This window comes from Pectinophora gossypiella, chromosome 12 (assembly GCF_024362695.1).
Source record: "Pectinophora gossypiella chromosome 12, ilPecGoss1.1, whole genome shotgun sequence".
NCBI lineage: Eukaryota > Metazoa > Arthropoda > Insecta > Lepidoptera > Gelechiidae > Pectinophora > Pectinophora gossypiella.
Window position 1 is genome coordinate 1,497,572 of NC_065415.1, and position 19,796 is coordinate 1,517,367.

General features: G+C 34.8%; 4 protein-coding genes and 1 long non-coding RNA gene across 5 annotated transcripts; 4 read left to right on the top strand and 1 right to left on the bottom strand.

Moving 5' to 3' along the window:
• The first annotated feature begins 243 nt into the window (after positions 1–243).
• On the top strand, positions 244–1,781 carry LOC126371562 (uncharacterized). The gene is made up of 3 exons (XR_007567056.1): positions 244–382; positions 1,017–1,056; positions 1,225–1,781. It is a non-coding gene; the product is annotated as an uncharacterized LOC126371562 (long non-coding RNA).
• A 953-nt stretch (positions 1,782–2,734) lies between these two features.
• LOC126371532 (ras-related protein Rab-39B) lies at positions 2,735–8,265 on the top strand. The gene is made up of 3 exons (XM_050016857.1): positions 2,735–2,941; positions 3,022–3,373; positions 4,248–8,265. Exons 1-3 carry the CDS (start codon positions 2,834–2,836, stop codon positions 4,454–4,456), a joined length of 669 nt encoding a protein of 222 aa, XP_049872814.1. The 5' UTR covers positions 2,735–2,833; the 3' UTR covers positions 4,457–8,265.
• A 1,990-nt stretch (positions 8,266–10,255) lies between these two features.
• On the top strand, positions 10,256–14,393 carry LOC126371539 (trafficking protein particle complex subunit 5). Its single transcript, XM_050016865.1, has 5 exons — positions 10,256–10,555; positions 11,095–11,221; positions 12,006–12,089; positions 12,734–12,832; positions 14,206–14,393. Exons 1-5 carry the CDS (start codon positions 10,404–10,406, stop codon positions 14,302–14,304), a joined length of 561 nt encoding a protein of 186 aa, XP_049872822.1. The 5' UTR covers positions 10,256–10,403; the 3' UTR covers positions 14,305–14,393.
• A 2,308-nt stretch (positions 14,394–16,701) lies between these two features.
• On the bottom strand, positions 16,702–17,218 carry LOC126371584 (uncharacterized). The gene is made up of 2 exons (XM_050016906.1): positions 17,081–17,218; positions 16,702–16,914 (listed from the first exon to the last, which is right to left on the bottom strand). The coding sequence occupies exons 1-2, from the start codon at positions 17,216–17,218 to the stop codon at positions 16,702–16,704; spliced, it is 351 nt and encodes a 116-aa protein (XP_049872863.1).
• Positions 17,219–17,471: 253 nt separating this feature from the next.
• LOC126371549 (40S ribosomal protein S13) lies at positions 17,472–18,674 on the top strand. The gene is made up of 3 exons (XM_050016874.1): positions 17,472–17,588; positions 17,753–17,880; positions 18,346–18,674. The coding sequence occupies exons 1-3, from the start codon at positions 17,566–17,568 to the stop codon at positions 18,648–18,650; spliced, it is 456 nt and encodes a 151-aa protein (XP_049872831.1). The 5' UTR covers positions 17,472–17,565; the 3' UTR covers positions 18,651–18,674.
• The last annotated feature ends 1,122 nt before the right edge of the window (positions 18,675–19,796 follow it).

Sequence of the window (19,796 nt, forward strand, 5' to 3'; positions counted from 1 at the left end):
ACACAAACTATGAGTGAGAAAAGGACAAATGATTCGCTCTTTGCTTCATTTTTTCCGAGGTTGTCACAACATGAAATGTCATTTGGACCTATTGGACTCATTTTAACTCGGCCAAATACATAGTAACATACATAAGAAGATTTTACTTATATTTACCGAACTATTTGACACGGTCGCGTCAACTGTGTTTACGAGTGTCTTGTGTTCAGATTGTTTTAAGTGATAATTTAACAATATTTTTCCAAATAAATGGAAAGAAACTTTTATTTATATCAAATAATTGAGTGTCTCGACTGTGTGACATTATGTCTTGTGTGGTATGGGGCTGCAGCTCACATTCAGGAAGAAAAGAAAATAGCCAACAACTTCTGTCGTTTCATCGGTAAGTTTTTTGTAATTTTCTAGTGAAATGTGAACTGCTGAACAATTTTAGGAAAGTAATATGTTTTGCTGAATAGATTTGTAGCATAAAATATTTGAGATATCCATTATATTATACGTTTCATCGATGAATACGGAATTGATTTGAGGTTATGTTGATTGTCCATAGTGATGTACTAAAATTATCGATACTTTTAATTTTTTGATTTCCTGTAGACGATAACAAAGAGAAAGAATGGATAATTCGCATTAATAGACGAAATTGGATTCCAAATAAGTACAGCCGTATTTGCTCGAAACATTTTACTGCGGATTCATTTATGTGTGTTCCTAATTCAAAGTGGAGGCGTCTTCGAGACGATGCTATTCCTACATTGAACATTATAGATCAGACAGATGAAATGGTGTTTAAATTTAAATTTCAGCCTAGCCTGCATCATCTCACTGCTGGATAGATAGATAAGATATTTGTATCATGTTATCACAACACGTTTATACTATCTATCATTCAACTACATATTATTATGTACTTAATAAACTTAGTATATATACTAAGTCTGTAGTTGTTTTATGTCTAAACAATTATGAGTTGTACACGTTTTATATAAGTAAATTATTATTATCTTTGATTTCAGATATTAAATCCAAAAGTGTCGACTGGATTTACATGAAAAGGTATATCAAATAATTTTCTTTTTTTATATTTTTAACATGATATACATATATAGAGTGTATAATTCAACCAGCTGCACAATGCACTTAAATCAGATATATTTTACTTTTATTTTTATAGATTATTTTGTACATATACTATTTTAACATTATTATTAAACTTTATTTCAGTCAGTTCAAGAAGACGAGATGAAAAATTTAAAAGAAAAGCTGAACAAGTCCCGCCTCAAGATCAAACGACTTAATGAAAAAAAAAAAAACAATGTGACAGGGTGTCACAAAGACAGTTTCTAAGCAAATTGACACTGTTTAGAAATTAATAAATTTGTATTTATTGTAAATATAATGTACATAATTAATAACGTGTGAAATAAATACTTGCTAATGAACAGATTTACGATCTAATTTATATTTCATTTTACCTCCTTTTCTTATTTACTCCTACTCCAACACTCCAGGTTGATACGAACTGCGCCCAATAAAGAATGTAATGAATGTTATAGATTTGTGTAAGCGACTTATTGGCGACTTAGATAAATCTTGACTAAACCTTCCTTTACAAATACAAATATACTTTATTGCACACAACATACAATACTTACAAGTTTTGCACGAAAGATACAGTACACCACCTACCTACCTTTTACTTTCCCTTTCTGTTCTCTTATGAATACTTGTATGCCGTATTTTTTTAAGTATAATGCTATATCTAGTAGGTACGAGTATGGTAATCCTAGTATTGAAACAGCTTGTAGCCCTAGTAAAGACCGCCATTTTATGTTTACAGAGTGGCACGTTTTTTCTGTAGGTATTTCCAGTCCATACTCTTTTCTATGTCTATGGCGTGACCCCATCGGGCCTCTTACCGTCTGTGCGGCTTAGACCCGGCGGCGGCGGTTCCAATTTGCACGGCACGTCGATCGACACCAGTGCACGGCGGATGACATCATAAATAAATTCGAATATTACAAAATACTTACCGATGAAACGATAACAGTTGGCTATTTTCTTTCCTTCCTGAATGTGAGCTGCAGCTCCAAACTAATATAAACCAGACAATATAATCCAAAAATGGTTAGATACTTACCTATCAGAGACAGAGTCTCCTTTCATCAAGAAGAAGATAATTGCATCCTACAAAAAGAAATCTTGTAAAAAAAATTTATCGACATTAATTGTAAGTAAATTTAATTTTATCGACATATTACTAAAGTGAAACCCAACACTAGGCAATGAAAAACTTGTGACAACCTACGAAATTACGAAACAATTTTTGTATATGCGTCTTTGTCTAACATTACGCCGGTTCCGTAAGATAAAGTAGAGCAGAATTATAGAGTTCTGTTGCTATTTTAGCCTTCCTTCTATGCTTTAGTTATTGTTCTGAGCTTAATGCGATCATTAACCACAAAACACCACTTCGTATTAATTATTTAGATCATTCAATGAAGAAAGCAACTGTCCCGTTCCCGCCTCCCGCCAAAAAACCCGATTGAGTATTAACATTGATTGCTTTTGCGTTCGTTCATTCATTAGTTTTGTAATGTCTATGATTTATATAAAGCGGTCCATTCATGTTTTTCGGAAACTATCGGTTTTTTATTCTATCTTTTATTTAATTTTGAATGCATCCATAGCGCCTATCACATCGCATGATAACACCATTCTCGAATCTCGTTCATCATTCATCAATCAGTCATTTCATCGTTTATCTCTGATACGTAATTTTTGACGAGGTCTTTGTTGCTACTAATTTTATGTTATTGAAATTGCAACTAAAATGGTTGATCCGATATTTGATTACCAGTTCAGGCTGATTTTAATCGGGGATAGTACGGTTGGAAAGAGCTCATTGCTTAAATATTTCACAGATGGCAAATTCGCAGAGGTGAGTGATTTTTCCATTGTTTTCGTATTTCTGCGTAAAATTTTGAAGGATAGAGGAGTTTATTGCGCGTTATATTACAGCTGTCGGACCCTACGGTGGGGGTGGATTTCTTCGCAAGGATAATAGAAGTTCAGGACGGGACGAGGATAAAGTTGCAGTTATGGGATACTGCAGGACAGGAGCGGTTCAGATCCATAACAAAATCGTACTACAGGAACTCGGTTGGGGCTCTTTTAGTGTACGATGTGTGTAACAGGTCCAGTTTTGAGCATATACCTCTGTGGATGATGGAAGCCAAGAGACACATAGAGCCCCATAGGCCGGTGTTCGCGCTGGTGGGATGCAAAGTGGACCTAGTAGGTACTGACAACAAGAACGGAGCCCGGCGGGAAGTGTCGTGCGAGGAAGCCAGAATGTTTGCAGAGGAAAATGGTAATTACTTTTTAATTATTTATATATTCCATTTTCAATGTCATTATAATTTGCAAAGATATTCAAAATAAGAACCTGTCTTACATTGCCTAATATTTATTTTTTATTGGCATTGGTAATAAGATTTATTCTTACATGCTCCTAGCTAACTACCTATGTAGTTACTACCTTCAAATTCAAAAAGCCTTTATTTACTAAAAGAATATACATAATAAACATAAATACACACATTAACCAGTTCTCCTTTTAGCTTGTCCATTCGACACAAAGGCCTCCTCTAGCCCTTTCCACCTTTCTCTATCTCTTGTAGTTGATTGCCGTAATGGACCAGCTGTTTTATTTAGTATATCTGACCATCTTATAACAAGTCAGGCAGACCTGTCAGTTACTTAAATCATTCATCATATTATTCATAGAGTTGTAAGTTCTTGTTATTCCTGACTAAACAATGTAGTAGGTACACATAATGTTATTGACAAAGTTAGTACAGTTCAATGAATTACAATATTGTTATCTCAGGTCTGGTTTTTGTCTATCAGTCAGCCACCCTGTGATTGAAATTCCAGTTAACTAATGATGTAAATATTATTATTAGTACAACATAAACTGTAACCTTCATTCTGTTTACGAAGCAGCTTTATTCACTAGTTTATTGTACAGAGGACAAAACATAAGAGACAAATAGATTGTACACCAGATGGACACAAGGTTCATCTTATTTCTACCAAGTTTCGTCCACCTAAAGTTTCCATACTTTTGAAACTTTAGTACCTAATTAGAGACACTATTAAACCCATCTAAATTATGGTTTGCCATAACATAAATCGTCATTTTTGCTGAAAAATTTTGCTTATGATGTTATGTTTTGTTATAGGTCTTCACCATGTAGAAACCTCTGCAAAAACCGGTCAGAATGTAGAAGAAGCATTTGTCTTAGTTGCTCAAGAAGTGTACAACCGTATACAAACAGGAGAATACAAGGTAGAAGACGGCTGGGACGGCATCAAAACTGGCTTCAACCGCCCCAATGGTATGGATTTCAACCTCCTTGAAGCAGAAACTGTGCAATCTACATGTTGTTAAAAAAAACTATAAAAAAATTTAGGTGTACATATTGACTCATACCGTAGTATAGTTTACATAACAAGTTTAAGCATAATTTTGTAACGAATATGTAGATAATTTTGGGAATGGAACGGCAAAAAGTTATTTATAAATGTTGCCACAAAAAAAAAAAACACTTTCACAATTTGGCCATAATTTTTAAGAAAAGTATAATGCATAGTACGTATAATTAATTAATATTTAGAGTGATATCCTTTGAAGTGGTAAAAATGGAATAATTGTAGGAGGGAATATTCATAAAATTTTGTTTTAGTGGAATGAGGAATGCTTTAATTTGTTTTTGATCAAATTTCTGTTCGTCTTTTTGTATATAAAAAAATAGTTGTATCTGTCAACTCACTCAAAAACTAAGTCAATATTTAAATTTCAATTACTACATTATCCAATTTTCCATAGTTTTAGAAAGAACCAAAGAATTATTTTTCAAAAAAATGACCTGAAAATAGAAATTTGTTTTTATTTTTGTTGAAAGTTAAATCTACTAACAATTACTAACAAAATAAAGTTGATAAGTTAAAAAAATATTGTACCTGCAACACAATTTGTTTAATGTTAATTTAGTAATGCATAATTTAATATTAATTAAGATAATAATATTTTATACCAAAACTGGTAAATTCTCATCTTTGTAAAACATTTTCTGTATATTTATAAAAAAAATATTTTCATTTTTATAATTTATTACTCTTTTATATTTTACATAAATTTATTAACAGCCCTAAAAATGTTACAAGGTAAAAAGTAAAACTTAACCCCCCGCTTGACATTGGGTAAAAAATGTTCTGGGTAAAAAAAAACTGAATACTTTCCCGTATACATCTGTAGTATGTTAACAGTAAGCAGACGTGTATTTATAGACTACAATGAATTAGAAACCATCTTTAAAAGTATAATACTGTATGCATAAGTAACTCAACTGAATTAATTTGATGAATAGCTGCGGTGTTAGGGTGCTGTCACACGCACTCGATACACTACGTAAATAAAATCGGTATCATTATGCTTAAAACCAATAGGACCTAACTGCAATTGATTGTATTAAAGTCCGTCCAACACATTAGGGCGAGAATTTAAATTCAAGTGAGTTTTTATCAGTTTTGTTAATAGCGATAATTAATGCCTCAGATCTTAAGGCTTTGGCACACCTAAAGCGAGTCAGAAGCAGCGCAGTTTGCGCACATGTTTTAATTGGCGTAGTTTGTGCGCCTGCGTGAGTTATGGATTTACACGAATTAGTGCGTAAATATAAACGTTTATATGGGAGAACAAATACGACAACGGCCGCGGTTGTAACGTCCCCGTTGCTTGTGACCTGGAGGGGTTGAAACGCCACATTTAATTCATCTGAAAAGCAAAACTGCTATTTGAGATTAGTTGACATCGCGCACTTTTATACGCGCAAATATCGAATTGCCATATTGCTTTTTTGATAAATTTAATGTGACCTTTTTAACCCCAAGCTCTGCTTCTAAACTACTTTCGGTGTGCCGAAACCTTTAAAAAACTTATGGCCTTGTGTCTAGTGTCATATTACATAATGTAATGCAAGCACTCAAGTTATTGCGATAAAAGAGACCGTGATCGTGCGCATGCGATGAAATAATATTGTCTAAATGTGTTACTGAGTCATTTTATCTAGCGTCGTAGTTATTCTCGCTAAAATAACTTTGTAAAATCAAGTCTAATACCTACTGGGGTGGGCAGTACCTAACATTACATGAGCTCACGACTACATTCCTAATGGGGTAGTCAGAGGTACATCCATCTCAAGAACTATGTACACACCGAGGTTTCTGTTAGACCATCTTGATAGGTGGTGAGCCCTATCGCCGTCCACAATGACAGACGATGATGATGGACAACGACAAAAAGTATAAATATACATGCATGCATAAACTCACGCCTATTTCCAACCGGGGTAAGCTGAGATTATGGAATACCATTTGCAAAAAGAAAGTAACTTGGAATTTGTTTTTGTTTTTTTATTATGGTGGGGAATTAGCTACCTTATTGTGTATATCTATAATAATATGTAGGTATGGTCGTAGACGCTCTTTAAAAATTACTCTATGTGAGAATAATCACGACAAAAGATAAAATGACCTAAAGGCTTGGACAGACTGCGAGCTACCTATTGGGTGACTCAGGTCACCAAAAACCTTAAAGATCGTGCGTATTCGGACACCACAGTAGGACCCCGCCGGCGTGGTCGAAGATTTTTCTTATAAAGCGCTTATCGTTACCGGCCCACCAGAGACGACGCCGCCGGCCGAGGTCCTCGCCTAACTGGACACCCTCAGGCCTGTTGTTGTAAATTTTGTACCGGGTGAGAGTCCTCAGCGCTCCCCTCAAGTAGTTAATGCCATACTTATGCGAGAAATCTACAATGTCACGTCCAAAAAAGGAGAATTTAAGCTACTTGGTCGCTCGTAGTCTGAACAGAACCTAAGCAACAACATTTAACATGTGGACATTCATGGCCTCTATTGACAATGGTATAAGTGCCCCGATCTGTAAACGACCTTGGTAACGTGACCAGTCGCCTCAAGGTCGTAATTGGCTCCAACATCACGTATCGAATAAAAAATGTATGGGAATTTGAACAGCGCCCCCACGCGCGACATTCAAGCTACTGTTGATATAGCTTCATTAATTTGACACCTGTCAAAACTACATTTTCTGATACGTATTGTCGTCTCTTTCGCACTAATCGATATATTTTTTTGGGGGGTTTAAAAGGCTACACTGAAGCAATTCATCTACAAAGCAATATTGCAATTTGACATTTGCGCATATAAAAGCTACTGCGCAATTTTAACAAATGTCAAATAGCAATATTGCTTTTTTGTATGAGTTGTTTCAATGTGGGTGGTTTAACCCCTCTGCTGTCAAAGTAATCAAGCTGTAATTAACGGAGTTTAGAGGAAACCCATACATTTTGACTGATTGACGGTACGCTAGTGTTTCGTGTCAGGTCTACAGATTTGCACTGAACCTAATAAAAATAACTTTTTAACTATGTACAAGTCTTTAAGATACTATGCCCTAGGCACAACAGAATAAGGGACTTTCTAGACCACGCTCCCCCAAAAAATATAGATAGCGCTGTAAACATCAACGTGACAATTATCTATTCTGCTTTTCATTATTTTAAACAGAATAAATTGTTTGGAAGATGTAATGTGCCTTGGTGTAAGAATAATCGTCATAATAGTATATTCAAAAGCAAAGATAAAAAATGCACATGTCTCAAATGGGTGAATCTCAAAATTTCAAGTTTGGTGGCGAAATTTCATATTATTTTTTCGTGAAAAATTGGGTTCCGACATGAAAAAGATCCAAAAGGATCCTCGGTTCCGACATGAAAAAGGAATTTTTCAATTCCCAATTTCCCCAATTTTTCACGAAAAAATTATATGACAGTTCGCCACCAAACTTGACACATTTTGATATTCACCCAAATACATGAAATTAGAGGTTAAACGAAGGCAACGTAGACGGCGCCATTTTCATTTTTAATTAGGGAATTATATTTTTATTTTTGGCCTGGAAAGTCCCTCATTGAGGCGTATGTTGAATATGAATATTGGAATAAGTATTTATGCAATTTTGTTTTTATTCGTACAATTTGCAGCGAAAGTTGGGCAAGGTACGCGTTCCATTCAGCTAGGAACAAATTTCTTGCCCCACTTTTACTAAAAACTTTACGTTACAATAATTACGCTGTTATTATAATGCTTTGTATGAAGTAAAGTTTTTGTTAATTACGTCAAGAGTTTTATTACGATCATCTTGTGCGTTAGTGTGTTAATTTGTATTATTTATGTATGACGCTAAGCGACCACCTCTGTGTTCGACCTACAAACCAGTGGACCCGGGTTCGATTCCAAGTTGGAACAAGAAAACGACTGTTTAATTTGCATTGTATTGAACAAAATATTAATTCTTATTTTTTATTAAACAGATTTTGAAGTCGGTTTATTTTTTAAAAATATTTTTACGTAGTCGGTATTTATTAACCGACTTCAAAAAACGGAGGTTATTAATTTAATCTATGTTTTTGGGTACAATGATTTTTCTCTTTTATTACTCTCATTATTAGGTATTCTGATCAAAATAAAGAGAAGCAATATAGGTAGCAACAATTTTATATACAGTCATGAGTAATATAATGTACCCACTTTAGGACTCTGTCGCACTAACATATTTGACATTTAGTGAGACTTGCAGTTCAATTTGTCAAAAAAGTTAGTGTGACATGGTACCAAAGTGTGTACATATTATTGCTCCTGACCGTACATAATGTACCCGAGTGATGAGAAAATAGGTAATTATCATGTTAAATCTGGACAGCGCCATATATACATATTATTTTTGAGGAACATAGCCTGAAATGGCCTCTAAATATACCAGGGCTTAGACCAAGAGGACGACCAAAAACAAGATGGGCGGATGTGGTCAAAAAGGACCTGTGCATGTGCAAACGAACGACACGTCTGATAGAGCGAAGTGGAAGAGAAGTACGAAGAAGGCAGACCCCACCATCAGATGGGAATAATAAATTCCAAGGAGAGAGAGAGAGAGCCTGGAATTTAGAAGATATGTATGCATGGGATTAACTGAGAACTCATATTAGGCAGCTAAATTACTCAATTCTATAACAATATTTAATGTTTTTTTTTTAAAAAAAAGAACCTCTAGGTCCCTGTGCCGAGGTTTTTCTTGCAGCTTCTTTGCCCCGGCTATACAGTTTGTGAGAAGCTGCAGTAGTTTTAGGCGGATGAAACGTTCGTTATGTAAAAATTGACGATTCAAAGTGTAACTATGTTACCTACTGAATAAAGATATTTTTGAATTTGGAAAGGCCCGCATTTAGACAGGAGCACGAGACGTGATCTTGACTTCTACCGTTCTACGTAAAAGACTGCGATAATAAGCAACTTGGGTCAATCTGTGTCCTATATTGATGTTCTAGTTAGTTTTGATTGAATACAAGTCAATAAGTCGGGGTCGCGCGGCTGTCCCAAATTGTAGTAATCAGTTCTTTGTGATTACGTAAGTGGATGTAATATACGATTTATTATATAGGGGAAAGCTGCCACAGAAACGCTGTTTGAATCATCTGATAAAGATGTAAAGGCCTGAGAGATGAGATATAGGGGAAACACCGAGTTGAAACGAATGAGGATTAGTTTAGAAGTTCTGCAAAAGCCCCTTATAGGCGGCGTATTGTTTCGTCATTTAGCTACGTGGGTATACAGTTCATCTTGCAATGGATGTGCCTCTGACTAGCCCAATTGGCAATATAATCGTGAGATTATGATTATGTTAAAAGTTCTAAAACGCTCACATCCCTATCGGGGTGGGCACAGCCATGCTTTCAGGAGATATCTCTTGCAGCCACTCGCGCTTATTATAATTATAGTAGCCTAAAGTTGGATATAATGAACAGCAGGCCATCGTTTATTTTGAAATGGACTAATCTAATAGTCGACTTATACAATGTGCACGGAATGATAAGCGAATAAAGCTATAATAGTAAGTAGCCATAATATAACATTTGGTCTAAAATTTGTATAAGTAAGCCGAAGGAACTCCAAGTTGTTCTAAGGAATACTCTCTGACTGAAAGCTATCTTTCTATTATATTCTAATTTTATATACTTTTTGAATTTATAATTGGTAGTGGCAGTACAGAGTTACGTTACGCACGACCACCGTCATTATAAGAAAAAAAAAACGCTGTGCTGTCATTTTGACATTTGTTATTTGTCATTGCAAAATATGATAAATACGGAGCTGATTTCAATTTCTAACTAAAAATCTTTATTTTCAGCTCTTATTTTAGTCATAGTTGCGTGGAAAACGATTACTTACTTAATCAAAGACGTTTATAAGTGCACACCATGTCGTCTAGTCGTTCAAAGACATCGATTCTTGACAAGCCTCTTAGCAAAGGAAAAGGGGAGGTTTCGCTGGCTTTTTACGCTTTATTGTTCTCTGAAATCGTCCAGTATTGTCAGAATAGATCACATTCTATTCAAGAACTACAGAATAAGTAAGTACAATTAGTTTTTTAAGACATTCTGGTGGTAGAATGTATGGTTCTGTTTTCATATTCTCCTGTCTACCGCGATTCATAAAAACCGTAGCTGATTAAATGGTTTCATTAAAATATGATTTGCAGCGTTATTACTAAGGTTTCGGCTATCGAGAATCTTATTTGGTTTAGTAATTATGTATTTTAACTTGACTAAACGACAGTCTTCACAAATGCAACTAGAAAAAATAAATTAAGTGGCATGTCTTGTAATCAGTTGTATTTTAAAGAAAATTAATATACTACGGTTGTATGAAAGAGATGAGAGATATGTCTCTTTTGGTACTAATGGTAATGTACAGCTTAGTATGAAAGAGAAGAGATACCTATGTCACTCTAATGCTATGTTTTAAGTGGTATATGTTCTACATTTTGTACTATTTTTAATTCTTATAATGTTGTGTTTGTTATGTTGAAAGGGGAGGCCTTTGCCCAGCAGTGGGACACTAACTAGGCTACAGAAAAAGAAAAAAAATATATATAATGTTTGTTTGTAGATTATCAGATATAGGACAGGATGTGGGCACAAGACTTCTGGATCTCTACTTTGTAAGAGAGAGGAGTAGCAAGAGAGAGATAAAGCTGCTGAACATTTTGCTCTTTGTCAAGTCTACTCTCTGGAAGGTAACATTCTTTTTTTTCTTTTCTTGGTTTAAACTACAATCAGTCCTCTAGACTATAAGCAGTTTCATTGAGTGGATAGATGACGTGTCAGAAGTTACAACCAGTGTCACAGCCTCCCACTGTATACAACATGGCTTCTCTTCAGTTGTTTCACCACTTTTACAAGGTCTATCAGCTCTGATGCGAGGGGAGATGTTTCTTTTGGTAATTTTTGATGTCTTCAGCGACGGTTGGAATGTTAAGGTATTCGTGTATTTCTTCATTCTTGCTGAACCATGGTGCATTCACAATTGAACACCATTCTTTAATGTAACATTCTTTAAAACCAATACATACATTATACAGGCTCACAACTATATCCCAATGGGGTAGTCAAGGGTACATCCATCGTAAGATGAACTAAGTATCCACACCTCACCATGCCTTATGTTAGAGCAATGTGATAAATCGAGTCAACTATGTTAGTGAAAACTGCACATAAGATAAATTAATCAAATAACTCATTGGTGCAAGTCTGGTACCAGGGTTTAAACCAGGCTCACCATTTAAGAAATCGCCATATTTTCACAGAGTCTGCTTTCATAACCTGAAGATTTGAAGGGTCAGATTTTTTACAGAAAAAGCTAAAACAAAAATCTTAGTAGTTTTGGGTACAGGAATATTTATAACACATAATTGAATTTTTGGGTACAGGAATATTTATAACATTAAATGCAATATTTGGTCAGGAATATTTATAACTTTTATAAATCATTTTGCTTAATATATGGTATTTTATATTCAGGTACTTTATGGTAAAGAGGCGGACAAACTGGAACACGCTAATGATGATGAGAGAACATATTATATTATAGAGAAGGATGCATTGGTAAGTTGTTTATTAAGTGTGGTGATGGGCTCAGGAACAACCAATAAATGTTTACTATTAAATGTTATAAGTATATTTTCTGTATTTAAACATTTCACGTGCAGAGACCATGTTTCATAACAGATAGTATGACAACTTGGAATCGGAACGTCATTAGACGTTCTGTCCTTGAAAGTGTTAAATATTTTTATTAAATATTATATTTTCTGTTTTTAAAAATTCGTCGTCTTTATTTTACACACCATTTTTTTTTTATTTATTTACTAATGCAAGTTTGAGAATACAGTGCTGGCAGTTATGCGTTTTTTAACATTAAACTAATGGTAGAAAAAATAAAAAGAGGCTTATAGAGAACTAAAGTTGTGTTATTTTTGCAGGTCAACAAATTTATATATTTATTTATAAATAAATAAATAAGTTGTTGGCAGTTATGACGCATTTTTTAATATTAAACTAATGGTAGAAAAAAAAAACACTTATAGAGAACTAAAGCTGTGTTATTTTTACAGGGCAACAAATTTATATATTTATTTATAAAAAATAAATAAATAAGTTTTTGGCAGTTATGACGCATTTTTTAATATTAAACTAATGGTAGAAAAAAAAGAGGCTTATATAGAACTAAAGCTGTGTTACTTTTTCAGGTGAACAAATTCATCAGTGTGCCTAAAGATAAAGGCTCTTTAAACTGCGCGACATTCAACGCTGGGATCATAGAGGCAGTGTTGACTAAAAGTGGATTTGTAAGTAATGAAACTCCAGGCTACGTTCCCCAAAAAAAAATATAGATGGCGCCGCCGTCCAAATTTAACGTGATAATTACCTATTTTCTCATTACTCGGGTACATATTATTCAAAAATAGAATGTAATTGAAGTTTAATTGAATGTAATAAAGCAAAAGCATTATATAAAAACGAGGGATTTTCCAATCGACGTTCCCCAAACACGCGATAGATGGCATTGTTCGCTTTTTACGTGATAGTACCTATTTTCTCATTGCTGGGGTACCTACATAATTATTAAAAAATGTAATGTAGTGGCAGAAGCATATAGGTATATAAAACTAATTGTTGATTGATATTTGGATCACATTATGTATAGAATGATGGTGCTACCTATATTGCTGCTCTTTTTTGATCAGAATAATAATGGGTGGAAGTTGTAATTTTACCTTAATGTAATTCAAAATTCAAATTATTTATTTTCATTCACAGGTCCATAGATGTTAGTAACAATGCAAACTAAAAACAAAAAACGGTCATCATTTATACACAAAACCAAAGACAAAAGATGCAGTATGTCTGTTATCCATGAAATTAGCAGTTTAAACTAAAAAAAGCTTAGCAACGCCATCTATCGTGTTTTTGGGGTACGCCGATTGGAAAACCCCTCATTGTTGCTTGATATTTGGACCAGATTATGTATAGAAGTATGTTACTACTCTTTATTTTAATCAAAATAATAACAAATATAAAAGGTGCATATGTCTGTAATTGAAATTAGATAGTTTAAATTAGATTCCGCCGCGTGCATTGTCTCCCTCTAGCATATGACGGTACTGAGTGACAGAAAAGGAGAGACCCATAGGAAAGTGCGATGCGGTGCGTAACCGTAATCCTGTTGTTTAAGTTTGTGTTTGTATATCATTTATGATGGAAAAATAGGCAAAGGCCCCTGACAAGGCTCATGTAACAACTACGTACTTTTTTTAAAATTACATCGTGTATCATCTTACTTTCGGACAATCGGGTGATCAGTCTGCATCCAATCGCAGTCTGTCTACCGAAGTTCGACGACATTTAACACGTTCACTGTGTAACTGAAAATTACATATCAACCCCTCACGTGCAATGTTATTTTTCGATAAACACATTGAATTTTATGTACATAGATACACGATGACAAGAAAAAAAAAACAATCTCAAAAAACTCCCGTCGGATTTACCTATTTTCCCTAGTGCCCCACATATGGGCCATGCACGTATGAGTTTTAAATTTATTGTCTAATTTGTGGTCCTTTTCACAGTGAACGTGTTAAGCTGCACGGTAGGAGAGGACCAACTTATGTGGGTATGTTATGCAATAAGTAATAAATGGTAAAATTTTATTTTTCAGCCTGCCAAAGTGACTGCCCACTGGCATAAAGGCACAACTTACATGGTCAAGTTTGAAGATTCCGTTATCACCAGGGATAAGTCGCTTGATGACCGCTAAACGTTGATGTATCATTATATAAGTATTATAGTTTAATGCTAAGTGTATGTGAAGCTTGTTCGATTTCTGAATTAAAATGTTTATGAGAATGGAAAATGTTTGATTTTAAAAAATCTGGTTACATTTTTGTCCTGTGCAGTGTATGCAGTACTGGACACATGCCTCTCCTCATATCACATAAAAAAAGTAAAAAAATAATATTTCAGTAGCTTACAAAGTAATCTAAATCTAAAGTAGGCTAAGACTTGTCTAGGTAGGTATGCAAGATACCTGTGTCAGGCGGCCTCGCTCTTTTATATATATCTATTAACAATATAAAATATAAACAATCATACTCTACCATTCTGCCCCGCTTCGGATTGGTAGAGGTGTTTATGGGATGGAAGTGCTGGGCGGAAGGCAAGACGGAAACCACTGCCCTATTTTTCCCTAAAAAGTAGCATGGAGATTGCTACACTGACAAGAGCGTGGCTCTTAAATTAGTGATGACCTACTAGGCCTTCCTCTGCCAACCGAAAAAATAATAGGAAATAATTAACAGAAGCAGTCATAACTTTTATTTACCGAAGCTTAAATCTTCTATCTCGATATTTGATTTTACCACAGCGTATGTAACGTTCAATTTCCTGTCGTTGGGTCCATATAAAGTACCCATACGTCAACATTGGAATGACGACTGCGCCTACGCCGAATACGGTAGTCCGAAAATTTGCCTTGAAATGATCCAAAGTGGTACATTTCATAGAAACGAATCTTTGCATAGCTTCATCGAACTGAAAGATAAAACATAGATTTTAAAAGTTATAATACTCACGCCCGTGACGAATGGGGTGAGTAGACGTCACACAAGTATTCAGAAGACAATTTGCAGATAATGTTACGATAATGAATTGATCAGAGATGATCAGTCCCTCACCCATAAGATAGCATTAATAATGTTGGAATTTACAGAATAGAAAGCGACGGCAACTCTCCGCTCCCCACCAGCGGCTGAGCTAGGTTTACCTTCCCCCTCCCCCCGGTCTTACTTTAGTCTTCAATCCTATGGGCGTCAGACGTGACGTACGATACCGCCAATGTGTAGTGTCTGTGTTTTGTATGAAGTGTCCGGGGTGTGGGTCGGTGTAGCCTTTTCGTCACATACAATACCTACAACGTCAATACGTATTAGTGATGTTCCAAATATCCGTATCCGTATCCGCGGATATCCGAGATAAAAGAAAAATTCGTATCCGTGTCAGTTACTTTTCACGCGGATCTTTTTCAGGTGATTAAGTAGAATTATTAAATAAAAATCTATAAAATTTCACTCAGATTGTTTTTATTTCTTAAAAACAAATATTTGGCACCTTTATATTGCAAAAATTTAGATAGATCTTTATAATGAAAGCAAGATAAAATATCACTTTTATAACAATGAAATAACTAAAACTTTAATCTTTTTTTTTAAGAAAATAAAGATCCGTATCCGCGGATCTTTACTCTAAATATCCGTATTCAGATCCGTATCCGCGGATATACATTTTTAACGATCCGGCACACCACTAATACGTATTATCGTCAAAATACGTATTATCGTCAATATGTATATATTATGATGCCGGGGCAAACCCTTTCGGGGTTTAATGACGTCAATTAATAATATTTGTAACAATAAATGTACAAATAAATAAAACACAATTTGCTTCCAGTCTGTTTTTACGATAAGCACAAACCCTATTGCATCAAAAACAGCAGTGAACTGTTTCGGGGTAGGCAGAGCCAAAGAGACCTTGCAACTGTAACCACATTTAGTACTGACAACTTTAATGACATGCCCACGGCATCATAGCTGAACATCGTCTATGATGACTTGACGCCATGTAATTCCGCCCGGTCCCATGCTTGGGTACAGGAGAGGATACTTACAACATATCCTGCTTCTGTGGAGTGTTTGCAGGGGTCTGACTTAGCTCTAAGGTACTCTTGTCTGTATTTAGCTCGACGTGCGATCTGATCCATAAGAATCTTGCAGTCTAGCTCCGACAATGGATAACCACATTTTCCGCCTTTAGACATTTTTCTATTAAAAAATAATTATATATAAAGGATTAATTTATCAGAATTTGGATAGAAATTCTAGATTAATAACTGCAGAATTGTTTTTAAGAAAACTATGTTTTGGCAGTGTCAAAATAGCTAAGATCAAATTGCAGTGTAATTAATATTATGTCAATATGATTCATCAGCCAGTGTCAATAGTTTCTATTAGGTACTATTGAGGGGAAAAGTGCTACAAAATTAAAGTTATTAATTAACAACAGAAAGAAAATACAATTTATTTAAATAAACCACATTATATTATTTTACACTATTGTTCTACAGAGCTTTAGATTGTGTCGATAGGTACATAAATATTTAAGCTAACTTGAACATTCTCTCTCTGTATTTGGTCTCTCCAGAACGGATTTTTGCTTCGCGAGCGGTCCGCTCGTTGTAAATGAGGTAGCCATAAGTAAGCATGGGGACAACAACGGCAAATATACCAAACAAACTGTTACTCCTATTGGGCTTGAATAACTGGAAATGGGTGGCTTTCATTGACGTGAACTTTTGCATGGCAGGGTCGAACTGAAAAAAAATCATTTCAATGTTATATTTAATGACTAAATTAAACATAAATGATGACTAATTAACGTGAATAAGCATTCAAAGTTGAATTCTACTGTATTTTAACTTAGTATTTCTTTGTTTACTAGAAAGGATAATAACAAAATTACGTAATTAGAATACATACGACATAACCAGCCTCCGCGGCATTTTTCCACGGGTTAGTCTTCTGTTTTATGAACTCTTTCCTTAATTCAGCACGCCGAGCGGCCTGCTGTTTAGCGATATTTAGCTCAGCTTCAGAAACACCGTAGGCGTTAGCCATTTTTAACATAAAAGGACCCCAATTTCAGTATTAGCAAATAGTCGAAAATCAAAGAGGATGTAATGTAACCACTCGGATATGGTTATCTATATTGCCATTTGTTTTGACGTTCAGTGTCAAATGATATTGACGGTACATCTAAAATTGAACGTTTCCGTAATATTTCATTTATTTTTACACTACCACCACAACAACAGAATAAAATACCGGTTTTCGTATCTCTAGCAAAGACCGAATGATCATAGACAATGGATTTGACTGAATGAAATTGCACCTTCCGGGCACCATCTTTTTGGTTTCTCTTGTTATCGTTGTCAGTTCGGCAATTTTAATAAAAAGCCGCAACCATGGGTCGTATGCACGCACCTGGGTAATTTATTTGATAATTCAGTAGTGCAACGTCTGTTCTATAAGCTGTTCATGAAATTCTGTTGTTAGAAGTTTGAAAATGTTGATTGGGAGCGCTACATAACCTATACGGATTTGGTGGCCACCACATGGCGTGTGTTCTAAGTGTGATTTTTGTGTTTTCAGTAAGGGTATTTCCCAATCGGCGCTGCCGTACCGCCGCAGTGTCCCAACCTGGTTGAAACTGACGGCTGATGATGTCAAGGAACAGATCTTCAAACTCGGCAAGAAGGGTCTCACCCCCTCTCAAATTGGTACGTATACTTCGCTTGTTTTCTTGCATTTTCTCATATTCATATGTGTTCTTCTCATTCTGTTAGCTTTATTAGTGGAAAATACCGAGAATTTAGCGATATCCACTGGATAAATGTGTGGAATTTCAAAAACACATTGCATTATAAGCATATGACACTTTTAAAGGGACTTAGCATTTATCCTATCGCCACGTCTCGTATTCCCTAACATGTCCATAAGTTGCCTGGTTATGAAGCTCTCTGACCTTGTTGAGGTACTATTTTTCATAAGTAAGAAAATTTCCAGTAAATTTTTAAATAAGTATGGTCTTCATCAATTTACACTGAACATCACAGCGCTGTATAGCAGAAAAGTATTTTTCTACACAAACCGGCCATATTGACAAATCTTGATTGAAATTAACCTAACTAAACCTCTTTTGTGTATATAAAATTCAATCACCATATTTCCTTACTTCATTTCAGGTGTCATGCTTAGGGATTCACATGGTGTCGCCCAAGTCAGATTCGTCACCGGCAAAAAGATCCTCCGTATCATGAAGGCTATGGGACTCACCCCCGATCTGCCTGAGGACCTCTACTACCTGATCAAAAAGGCCGTAGCCATGAGGAAACACTTGGAACGCAACAGGAAAGACAAGGACAGCAAGTTCCGTCTTATCCTGGTTGAGTCCCGTATCCACAGGCTAGCCCGCTACTATAAGACGAAGAGCGTGCTCCCCCCCAACTGGAAGTATGAGTCGAGCACCGCCTCAGCCCTGGTGGCTTAAGTTTAAATAAAATTTAACATCCAATCTATTCTTTTATTTATATCAATGTTTTCATTTTTTATTTCATTTTTTTTTCTCATTTTTACCCGACTCATGTGCATGGGAGTATTTAATTCCTCTATTTAGAACCACTGTTAATTTCTTATTTTTATACTATTTTTCCCACCAGTATGAACAAATAAGATTAGAAGGAAAGGAAATTGTCACTTGTGTCCTGAATCTATATGATCATAGTAGGTGAGTGAGTATTTGAAAAGAATTTGAGTTTTATCACATAGTTGCATAGTGAACCACACTTTCAATACTGTTAGAAAATACCACATTTTTAATGAGATAAAGTTTTCTGTTAGGATTGATCACTGCACCTTACATTAATATAAAAACAGTTTTATTAATGAACAAATAATTCTACACTTTTGTGTAGAATTATTTAATTGTACACATTTTTGTATATAATCTGTATATATAAAAGTGTAGTGGTTCACTTTCCATACTGTTAGAAAATATCACATTTTTAATGAGTTTTCTGTTAGGATTGATCACTGCACCTTACATTAATATAAAAACAGTTTTATTAATGAACAAATAATTCTACACTTTTGTGTAGAATTATTTAATTGTACACATTTTTGTATATAATCTGTATATATAAAAGTATAGTGGTTCACTTTCCATACTGTTAGAAAATATCACATTTTTAATGAGATAAAGTTTTCTGTTAGGATTGATCACTGCACCTTACATTAATATAAAAACAGTTTTATTAATGAATAATTCTACACTTTTGTGTAGAATTATTTAATTGTACACATTTTTGTATATAATTTTTTATATACCTATTTTTAAGCTATGAAGTTCTGTTCTTATGTGACTGTAATATGGTAAAAAGATTTTCTTTTTAAAATAATATTGGCTCACTTCTACCACAGTCTCACCTGATGGTAAGTGATGATGTGGTCTAGGCTGGACTACACTTACCTAGTAACAAATTGAATGGCTAAACTGGAATAGTCTAATTCCACTCACAATGGTGTGGCACCTTTTAGATATTTTTGTTTCCACTTTGCTTTCTTGTGAAATAAAAGTAACAACTAGATACTTAATAGAAATTCAGGTCAAATATTGAAATAGAAGCCCAGGTTTTTA

Bases quoted from the DNA above. Each gene is read 5' to 3' on its own strand.
- LOC126371532 (XM_050016857.1), top strand. From the start codon at position 2,834: ATGGTTGATCCGATATTTGATTACCAGTTCAGGCTGATTTTAATCGGG. The intron at 2,942-3,021 runs GTGAGTGATTTT...GTTATATTACAG, and splicing joins CAGATGGCAAATTCGCAGAG to CTGTCGGACCCTACGGTGGG. The intron at 3,374-4,247 runs GTAATTACTTTT...GTTTTGTTATAG, and splicing joins AATGTTTGCAGAGGAAAATG to GTCTTCACCATGTAGAAACC.
- LOC126371539 (XM_050016865.1), top strand. From the start codon at position 10,404: ATGTCGTCTAGTCGTTCAAAGACATCGATTCTTGACAAGCCTCTTAGC. The intron at 11,222-12,005 runs GTAACATTCTTT...TTTTATATTCAG, and splicing joins TCAAGTCTACTCTCTGGAAG to GTACTTTATGGTAAAGAGGC. The intron at 12,090-12,733 runs GTAAGTTGTTTA...TTACTTTTTCAG, and splicing joins TTATAGAGAAGGATGCATTG to GTGAACAAATTCATCAGTGT.
- LOC126371584 (XM_050016906.1), bottom strand. From the start codon at position 17,218: ATGGCTAACGCCTACGGTGTTTCTGAAGCTGAGCTAAATATCGCTAAA. The intron at 16,915-17,080 runs GTATGTATTCTA...ATTTTTTTTCAG, and splicing joins CCGCGGAGGCTGGTTATGTC to TTCGACCCTGCCATGCAAAA.
- LOC126371549 (XM_050016874.1), top strand. From the start codon at position 17,566: ATGGGTCGTATGCACGCACCTGG. The intron at 17,589-17,752 runs GTAATTTATTTG...TTGTGTTTTCAG, and splicing joins GGTCGTATGCACGCACCTGG to TAAGGGTATTTCCCAATCGG. The intron at 17,881-18,345 runs GTACGTATACTT...ACTTCATTTCAG, and splicing joins TCTCACCCCCTCTCAAATTG to GTGTCATGCTTAGGGATTCA.